General features: G+C 41.0%; 1 protein-coding gene across 1 annotated transcript; it reads right to left on the bottom strand.

Moving 5' to 3' along the window:
* Positions 1 to 8,763: 8,763 nt before the first annotated feature.
* Positions 8,764 to 10,081, bottom strand: LOC128745486 (odorant receptor 4-like). Its single transcript, XM_053842559.1, has 4 exons — positions 9,614 to 10,081; positions 9,188 to 9,550; positions 9,024 to 9,122; positions 8,764 to 8,970 (listed from the first exon to the last, which is right to left on the bottom strand). The coding sequence occupies exons 1-4, from the start codon at positions 10,079 to 10,081 to the stop codon at positions 8,764 to 8,766; spliced, it is 1,137 nt and encodes a 378-aa protein (XP_053698534.1).
* Between the last annotated feature and the right edge of the window lie 464 nt (positions 10,082 to 10,545).

The following is a 10,545-nucleotide window of genomic DNA, read 5'->3' as shown; positions in this document are numbered from 1 at the left end:
TCTCCTTACTCGTATTATTGTCGGCCGTGATCAGAGATCCCATATAGACGAATTCATCAACCACTTCCAGTTAATCGCCGTCAACAGCCACTGTCCGTGAGAGGCAAACGTTGCTTTCTCTGGAGCCTCTTTATACAGAATATTTGGTTTACGACGCATTGATTTATAACCCAATCCTCATAGCTTCCGTTTTTATTCTGGCGTAGATTGCCTCCGCCATCCGAAGATTTGTAGTAATGGAGTCGAAGTCGTCTGTGAAAACTAGAAGTGGGCTTCTCTTGCTGAAGATCGTTCCTCTCGTTTCGATGCCCGCTCGCCGGATCACACCTTCAATAGCGATATTAAAAACATTCAGGACAGTCCCCGAAACGCGCACGTAGCACATCATTCGCTCCAGAGTAGCTTTGATCAGCCACGTCAGTTTGTCTGGAAAACAGTACTCGTGTATTTCTGCCAAAGCTGCTCGCGCTCGACTGTATCGTATGCTGTCTTGAAATCCACGAAAATATCATACGTGGGCAAGTTGTACTCCCGGCATTTCTGGAGGATTTGTCAGAGAGTAAAAATTTGATCCGTAGTAGCACGGGCCCTCATAAAGCTCGCCCAATTCTCTTGCTATTGGGGATAGACGACGCTACAAAATCTGGGAGATCACCCTGTAGACGGCGTAGGCCAACGTGATTCCGCAGTAATTACAGCAATCTAGTCCGGTAGTTTCTCCTCCTTCCAAATCCTTGAAAGTGCCGTTGCTAGCGGTTCTTGGCCATTTTTGTAAAGTTCTGGCGGAAGTCAGCTCTAATTTTCTTCAGTCCTAATTTTCAGCTCTTTCCCCTTCAGGTCGGATAGGATCCAATCAACATCTAATTTTCAGTCATGACGTTTTCGATATGTCTAAATCAACCAGCACTTTCTATCGGCAAACTGTGGAAACTTAGTTGCGCGCCTAATGGATTCCACTCGATTATCAACCCTTTCAACACTTTATTTTTTCGGTTTGAATCAAAAAACGTGTTCGATTTTGTGCAGAATAAGAATCCCATTGGCCATTCCACTTTCCCGTCCCAGGTTGAACGGTTTTGTCGAAACATGCAAGCGTAGGCTGCAATCACAAGCATAATAAATAGGTAGGTACCTACATGCACCCTTACATGTTCCCCCACATCGGTAGCCACGCAGCACGCAACCCTCATTGACTGGGTCGGGTGACCCCCCGATAAGGGCTCCTGATGCGAAACTTATAAATATGAATTACTGTTTTGCCCCGGTACGGTGAGCTTTACATGTGCAACGCTTTGTTGAAGGGATTTGCTGCGACAAGATTTAATGCCGCGCCGGGTACCGAGAACCGATGCCGCACGTTCGTAGGAAATGCAAGCACGGCTGGCGGGCTGGGGAGTACGGGATATAGTATGCAAATGCAACTTACGCCTGCCCTGTCCTGGTGTGGCAAACCTAGGCCAATTCTAGTTGCTCAGACAAACAGTATATACACACACATACACAGGGAAAGTCAGAATCAGGCCAGTTTTGCCGGTTTACCGTTCACTCTTCGATGCCAAACGACGACGACGACGGGCGGACACCACTCCCCTGCAGTATTGTCCACTATGCGCCAGGACATAGAGCGATGGTGTTGTCGCTAACCGTGCGATAGCTTTCAAAGAGTTAGGGATCATTTGAAGTGGTGCGTTGTTTGCTCCACGGGATTTGATCGGAAGTTAGTGCTGAATTTTGCCCCCAGCAGCGAAGATAATTTTTTCATGTAGTTCTTTGTGAAAATCTATGCGTTTTGTGCTTTCGTAGTATGCGGAACTCTGTATGCAGTTGGATACACTTTTTGGTGGTTTGCTTTAGAGATTCCAGGTGCGCTTGGTACCAACTAAGGTCAGTAACTCGCCTTTAACGGCCCTAGAAACGATTCGGGGCCGAAGAACTGCTAAGCTGATCCTTGTCTAAGTCCTTGAGGCTGCGGTATCTTCATCTCCATAATATCGTCTGTGATATGATGAACAGGTTCGCAAGTATACATCTGACAGCAGGATGTTTTGTACGGTATCGTAGCACTTACAAGACCAACAACCAGCCTATCGATAATGGATGAGAAAAGTTCGTGTTTTCACTAAGTTTTTATTATTATAACCACGATATTGTTGGTGACTCCAAACTAGCTCAAGACATGCCCATCCAGGTCTGTTCACTTTTATTCCCTGTTCAAAACCGGAAATTAATTTGGTCTGCGCAAACAAATTTTTAACGGAGCTTTTCCGTTACTAAGCCTCATAATCTCATTTCAGTTTCACACCTATAACCTGAATTGGTGTTCGGGCACTTTTCACGCAATGAAGACTTTGCGCTTTATTCTGTTCTCCATACATAAATTTGCATCCCATAATGCAAGCGGAAAACTTGTGCATTCAAGCAAAATTCAGTTTAGGGTACTTCTACTTTATATCTGAAAATGGATTGATTTTTTAATGATTTTCTATGTTTTTAAACAATTAAGTCCACTTTTTTGTATTCTTGTATTTTATTGCTTCGTTTGAAATACCCTTAAATATAATGAAATTGATTATCATTTATTATTCAAACATTCAGTCACTTGATTTCAACTGTGAGCTCACCCTAGCCGCCACCCACAAGTACACAAACATGCTCCCAGCTTCTGCTAGAAGCCATAAAACCTTGGGCCCCATCCCATGCCCGATTGACATTGATGCCGAAGAAGGTGCCACTTTGACGTCGCTCGAACGATCCAATTGCTTCTCACGCACGGTAGGTAGGTACTGCTCCATCGAAGTCGCTGTCGTCATCATCTTTGTCGTTGCAGCAGCAGCAGCAGCAGCAGGCAGCACTTCAAAAAGTTCCTCCACTCGCCGCCAGGAAAGATAGCGAGGGTGGAAAAGTTTTTCAATTTGCTCTACCTATGAGCCAACAACGCAGCGGGAGGAGGCAAGTGCTCCCGGCGGTACCGTCACCTCGAAGACGCATCCAACGTTAATCGAACTTTATCGCGATGACGTCTACGAGGATATGTAAATCACCGGAGGAAGTCGTCGAGTACGGAACCGAAGATGCATTCCGCAGCTGCTTCTTCTGTCGGGCCGTGTAATGAGAGAGTTTTATATAACAACGAATGATGTTTGAATTATGGTTTATTGATGGGAAAAATTCAGACTTGTCACGAGGCAGAGCCTCGTGCATTTTGATTTCTAATTTTAAACATCATCCTAGACGGGAGTATATGTCAGAACAGGGTCACCCGAGAGTTACACGAGAGTGAAATCAAATGTCAACAAATAGAATTTCGAGAAATTCGAATCAATCGACGCAAATGTTAATTTTGATATGGTAAACTTATTGGTTATTTAATTTTTAAGCAGTGATATATGAATACATTTACCCCTCCATATAGTATTTTTAATATTTTAATCATCGATAGATCAAAGTTTTGGCTTCTGATGTACTTTGATTGCAAACATTCGGAACCAATTCTAGTGTCGCATCAATACCGATATCAATCCATTCACAAAGTAGAGTTGCTTGGTTGATACATAGAATTGCAAATTTAATATCAATTCAAGATGCGCTCTTCACCCTGCTAGTATCCATGCTTACAGCGCTTGCAGCGCTGATTTTCTCAAGTACCAACGACAACAACGGAACGGGGACTCAAGATCCGCAGGACGACATTCGTTTTGTTTGTATGCAAGTTTGTGCAAATGCTGTTCTGATCGCCTGCGAGTCGGTCTCGGTGCCGAGGCGAATGATGATTTTCTGGCGTCACGTCGCTAGAGCAACTGAACAACAGAAATTTCACATCATCAAAGGACTGTTGCTGAGCAGAAAGAAAGGAAAAACCTTACACCGAAGGCTACACTCAGTCAGCTGTTGTAGTGCAGACAGAGAACGAAACGGTAATTAAATTCTTTTGTCTATCCGCTTGGGACCGGCTGCGCAGTTACTTTGCATCCTTGCATATTCAATACTGCCACTTTCAGAAGCCATCTTTTGCCAGTAATGGAATCTGTTTTCTGCAGTGTCAGGCAAAACTGTTGAGAGCAAACGTACCGACTCCTGATCGGAATGGAAAATAATAAAACGTTCGATAGAGTATAGCCGGCAAAACTATTCCTCCTTATAATGAACAGACGGTCCACGGACTGAAATTCAGCACAATTGCTTCGGTCTGTAGAAAAATATTCTAAAAATTGTTATCTCTACCGTTTATTTGTGTCAGCAGGGAAACACGGGGCTGAATTTTGGAATCCATTTGCACGAGAGAGGACTGTAAACTTATATTGGTTACTAGCTGTCCCGACAAACTTCGTATTGCCACAAATTAACCTGTGTTGTACATAAATCATGAATCTCGGGTGAGCTTTGTCACAATCTCGAGTTTTGCAAGTTTCTGAGGAGTTCAACCTTAGATGATCCATTTTGGCAGTTACGTAACTATGAAAGCATCCCAGGTAACCAATAAACATCACCAATGCTATTCAAATGTAGGCCAATAAGCATTTAAGTCGCCTTAAATGCTACTTAAATGCTATTTTGGCAAAATATACAGCTACTTTACAGATAACCTTCTTATAGTGCTGACAATGCTAATTTACAGCTAATTTTTTTTTTAGATTATAGTCACTTTAACAGTTTAGGTCATTCGTGATTTCTGCGGGGTTGGGATTTGAACCCGGGTCCTCGGCGTGAGAGGCGTGAATGCTAACCTTACAGCTAATTACTGACACGAAGAATTTGAATACAATTTTGGATACCAATTTACAACACCTTTGCAGTCAAAAAGCTAATATACAAATACGTACAGTATAAAATGCCAGATACGCTGATTTGCTGCTTATGTTAATGCTTATTAGTTACCAGGAATGGGTAGTTTAATATACAAATTTGCAATTTTTCCTCACAGTAAAGTAGAAAACAACTCCCCTGTCCCCTCATTGCATAGCCAGAAAGCGGATAGTAATATTCCCCATGATTGTACAGCATTTCGCCGAATATCATTTTGCAAAAAACCTTAAGCGGAATGTACCATTTCACTGAAAACTTTTTTGTGGAAAGTACCATTCCGCGATCCTCTCCTTACTCGCTGTCGCTCGTTCCAGGAAACCCAGGTAGACCTAGGAAAACAAATAAACCTAGACAGTAGTGATTTCTGCGAGGAGTTGCCTCCCCCCAAAGGGCGGTGCTTCCGACGGCGGATCGCCGGCAACTTTCGCGGCCGTCTCGTCCTGAATGATCTAGAGTTACTATAGATAGTTTTTGTGGTCTTGTTAATGACTATGGTTTTATGGAAGAGTCTCCAATTTCTCGATTTCCATTAGTTTTTGAGTTTCGCAAAAATGAGAGCCCATCTTGCCCCCTCTTGAGGTGGGGAGGGGTCTTAATTCACAATAGAAAATATTTTTGCCTCCAAAAACCTCCACATGCCAAATTTGATTCCATTTGCTTGATTAGTTCTCGAGTTATGAGGAAATTTGTATTTCATTTGTATAGGAGCCCCCTTCCTAAAGTGGAGAGGGGTCCCAATTTATCATAGAAAAAAATTTTGTCTCCAAAAACACTCACATGCCAAATTTGGTTCCATTTGCTTGATTAGTTCTCGAGTTATGAGGAAATTTGTTTTTCGTTTGTATGAGAGCCCCCCCTCCCCTCTTAAAGTGGGGAGGGGTCCTAATTCACCATATAAAATATTCTTGCCCTCGAAAACTTTTGCATGCCAAATTTGGTTCCATTTGTTTGATTAGTTCTCAAGTTATGGGAAATTTGATTTTCATTTGTACGGGAGCCCCCCCCCCCTTTTAAAGTGAGGAGGGGTCCTAATTCACCATAGAAAATATTCTTACCCTCGAAAACCTTCACATGCCAAATTTGGTTCCATTTGCTTGATTAGTTCTCAAGTTATAGGGAAATTTGAATTTCATTTGTATGGGAACCGCCCCTCCTAAACAGGGGAGGGGTCTTAATTCATCATACAAAAAAATTTCTGCCCCCTAACAGCCCCACATGTCAAATTTGGTTCCATTTGCTTGATTAGTTCTCGAGATAAGAGGAAATTTGCATTTCATTTGTATGGAACCCCACCCTCTTAATGGGGAGATGGGTCATAACTCGCTTTCTAAAGAGGAGAGGGGTCTCAATTCACCATAGAAAAAAATCTTGCCTTCAAAACCACTTACATGTCAAATTTGGTTCCATTTGATTGATTAGTTCTCGAATTATGAGGAAATTTGTATTTTATTTGTATAGAAGCCCCCCCCTCTTGAAGTGGGGAGGGGTCTTAATTCACAATAGAAAATATTTTTGCCACCAAAAACCTCCACATGCCAAATTTGGTTCCATTTGCTTGATTAGTTCTCGAGTTATGAGGAAATTTGTATTTCATTTGTATAGGAGCCCCCTTCCTAAAGTGGAGAGGGGTCCCAATTTATCATAGAAAAAAATTTTGTCTCCAAAAACACTCACATGCCAAATTTGGTTCCATTTGCTTGATTAGTTCTCGAGTTATGAGGAAATTTGTTTTTCGTTTGTATAAGAGCCCCCCCCCCTCCCCTCTTAAAGTGGGGAGGGGCCCTAATTCACCATAGAAAATATTCTTGCCCTCGAAAACTTTTGCATGCCAAATTTTGTTCCATTTGCTTGATTAGTTCTCGAGTTATGAGGAAATTTGTATTTCATTTGTATAGGAGCCCCCCTCTTAAAGTGAGGAGAGGTCCCAATTCATCATAGAAAAAAATTTTGTCTCGAAAAACACCCACATGCCAAATTTGGTTCCATTTGCTTGATTAGTGCTCAAGTTATGGGGAAATTTGATTTTTATGTGTACGGGAGCCCCCCCTTTTAAAGTGGGGAGGGGTCCTAATTCACCACAGAAAATATTCTTACCCTCGAAAACCTTCACATGCCAAATTGGGTTCCATTTGCTTGATTAGTTCTCGAGTTATGAGGATATTTGTATTTCATTTGTATGGAAGCCCCCCCCCCCTCTTGAAGGGGAGAGGAGTCATAATTCCCCTTATAAAGAGGGGAGCGGTCTCAATTTACCATAGAATAAATTTTTGTCACCAAAACACCCAGATGCCAAATTTTGTTCTATTTGCTTGATTAGTTCTCGAGTTTTGCAGAAATTTGTGTTTTATTTGTATGGGAACCCCCCTCTTAGTGGGGGGAGAAGTCTCTAACCATCACTAAAACCTTTCCTGACCCCAAAATCCTCTACAAGCAAATTTTCACTCCGATTGGTTCAGTATTTTTTGATTCTATAAGGAACATCCCGACAGACAGACAGACAGACAGACAGAAATCCATTTTAATACTAGTTCTTTAATAATCGAATTGAACTATAAAAAACGGATCTAGTCCAGCAGTGCGTTCCGAATCGTGCAGTTTTCTATTTTCTGCTTTCTGTTGTCTGTTGTCTGTTGTCTGTTGTCTGTTGTCTGTTGTCTGTTTTCTGTTTACTGTTGTCTGTTGTCTGTTGTCTGTTGTCTGTTGTCTGTTGTCTGTTGTCTGTTGTCTGTTGTCTGTTGTCTGTTGTCTGTTGTCTGTTGTCTGTTGTCTGTTGTCTGTTGTCTGTTGTCTGTTGTCTGTTGTCTGTTGTCTGTTGTCTGTTGTCTGTTGTCTGTTGTCTGTTGTCTGTTGTCTGTTGTCTGTTGTCTGTTGTCTGTTGTCTGTTGTCTGTTGTCTGTTGTCTGTTGTCTGTTGTCTGTTGTCTGTTGTCTGTTGTCTGTTGTCTGTTGTCTGTTGTCTGTTGTCTGTTGTCTGTTGTCTGTTGTCTGTTGTCTGTTGTCTGTTGTCTGTTGTCTGTTGTCTGTTGTCTGTTGTCTGTTGTCTGTTGTCTGTTGTCTGTTGTCTGTTGACAATGTTTACGAAGCTAACGTGCATGTATTAGTATAGGACGGTATGACAAATGTTATTCTGCAAAATTTCTGCAGGTCAGGCAAATTTTTCTGGCTGTAGAATAACGACAATGCCTTGGGTGAGTTATTTTCATTTATGAATGACGGAAATTAAAACGTTTTCTTTTTCGTCGCACGAAAAAACTTCGGAAATTTGGCTGGTAGGACTTCTTTAATGATAAAAAGCATTTAAATAGATCTCAGCTCACTTTGATTGATCGCGTAAGATAGACAACAAACTAAACTATTAGGGAATAACTAATTTTGCATTGTATGTCATAAAAATGCTGATATTTTTAATAATTTGTGTTGGATAGGATGGGAATAGGCAATTACGACGAAGCAGCAACATACCCTATGGCTTGGCATAACAAAATGATTCCGGCGTTGAACTCTAATATTCTTCATAATAGCTGCAAAAACATGTTTCTTCAAGGAGTTTCCACATTGATAGCGCTTTAAAAGAAATAGTTGTTTGCGGTTTGACAAGCAACCCCATTAAGAACAGCTTGGTTGATGCGCCATATTGCATTACTTCGCCCCACTTTCAGTAAGTAGTATATTAGAGATATGTCGCAGCCAATCTGTTTTGTCGTGGTAATATAAACAACCGCAAAAAATCTCCTTTGCTAACAGTTACGGTTTAATAGCTAGCTATTAGTACTTTTTTACTTGTATAATCTTGGTATTGCGTAAAACCATGATAAAACCAGAAGTAATTCATACCGTAATAACCTTTTTATGAAATTCAAATTAAACCCAGCGGCTTTAGAACTGTTACCCTTTCTACCCCTGTTCATACGGCATTTATTTGAAAAATATACTACTAAAAACAAATAAAAAAGCAATAATCCTAAAAAGTATTTTTCAATATTAAGTAGTAGGAATAGGACGCCTGATTTACGATCGCGAATCGCTCTATGTTGACGAAGTAAAATTTTCCTGCTGTTATAGCAGTTGGCCGCTGGGACCGTGCAATGATAAGCTGCATATCCTTTTGCACATCGACTGCTTCTAGGTACCATGCGTGGGCATACATGACATTTCCGACTTCGGCAGCCTGAAATAATTCAATAATTTGTTTTTAGTTATTAGCAAATATGCCTCATTTACCTTTTCGCTTAATTTGCTTCCATAAAAACAATGAAGGCCCATCTCTCCCATCATTATTATGATCATCAAGATGATATTCACCGCACGTGTCCCAAAGCTCTGCAAAAGTATATTTTATCAATAAGAAATTTCATAATTAAAATTCATCAAAAATTGTATCTCACTGTTGTGACGTAGTACATCATCAAGCACATCATTAGAACGCAACAAGACATTTGATTTAGGAGGAAAAAAGAAACTGTTCTCTCCAAGTGAGCAGCATACTCCAGGGCTAGTTTGTGAATTTCAATAATCTCCCGTAACTCCTTACGCCTTTCATCTTGTTCCGCTAACTCGGCAAGGCGCTTGATCTTCTGCGTAGTAAACTCAAACATCACGGCACCATACTGTACAATTGCAGAAACTGCCGTCACTTTCAGTATGCTTTGATATGCGGAACATGTACATGCCAAGAACACGACTACGAAATAAATACCATAGTGCAGTATGTTGTGTCGAATGTCCATCCAGTAAAGGCTAAAATAAACCTACGTTTTAGTACAATTAAATGGTATTTCATTTTTTAAAACCAACTTCATCATCATTATCACCATAAATTCGTCTCGTTCGCCTTCCGATTTCGAAAAGTAAATCACTAGTGACGAAATTGGCGGAATGCCGCCATAAATCATCATCACAATCCAAACATAAGTTGTGTACATGCTGCAAAATCTCTCTATTTTTCCAATAGACTTGCGAGTACCGTTAACACTTGGCTCCGCATCAAGTCGTTCGACAACGGTGCGTAAATTGGCCACCAACTTCTCGAAGGAACGCGATCGACAGTTGAAGAGAGCAAAGGAAACAGCCACCTCGCCGATGAAGATCAACTCTGCCAGGTTACAGGCAAACGAATCAAATCCTTCCTCTCCGAGACCGAATAGAATCTTCGGAATGAACAGAAAGGCGACCTCAAAGGAAAGCAGAGCGAAATAGCGATACACTGGACGTGGCCTTTCGCCCCAGAGACCAACCAGCTGCAGGTATTCGAGCCCTGACTGTAGCACCTGAGTCTTCATTATTGTCGGTCTAACGCAGATCTTAGAGGTCACTGTAAAAATTCGACCCGGCGGCTAGAGACTTGGGAGAGTTACTAAGTTTGCTGGTATTGTTTAGCCAATATGGGCGATTCACATTTTGGGTTATTATATTACATAAACAACGTACTTAAAAACTTTTGTGATAATTAGGGTACGTTTATCGATAGTGAACAGTTTGACAAATTTTGGCTGATTTTTCATTGAAAATAATATTGTTTTCCACCATCACTTATTTTCTGTTCGATTTCAACTTGTATTTTAGACTTTTTTTTCATAATTTCTATTTGATGCCGTCGGAACCCATGACAGAAATATCATAAGACAGCAATAAAACTAAAGATTCAACTGAATTACGTAATCAAAGTAAAGTAAAATATCACATAAACACCACCAAACCACACGCCATTCTTTAAAATAAATAGGTGTCAATAGGTTACCGAAAA

The sequence above is a fragment of the Sabethes cyaneus genome, chromosome 1, assembly GCF_943734655.1.
Source record: "Sabethes cyaneus chromosome 1, idSabCyanKW18_F2, whole genome shotgun sequence".
NCBI lineage: Eukaryota > Metazoa > Arthropoda > Insecta > Diptera > Culicidae > Sabethes > Sabethes cyaneus.
Note: the sequence above shows the minus strand (reverse complement) of the source record. Positions and strands in the feature narration are given on the sequence as shown.

Coding starts and splice junctions, on each gene's coding strand:
- LOC128745486 (XM_053842559.1), bottom strand. CDS start 10,081: ATGAAGACTCAGGTGCTACAGTCAGGGCTCGAATACCTGCAGCTGGTT. Junction 9,123..9,187: donor TGATGTACTACGTCACAACA/GTGAGATACAAT, acceptor ATACTTTTGCAG/AGCTTTGGGACACGTGCGGT. Junction 8,971..9,023: donor GAAGCAAATTAAGCGAAAAG/GTAAATGAGGCA, acceptor GAATTATTTCAG/GCTGCCGAAGTCGGAAATGT.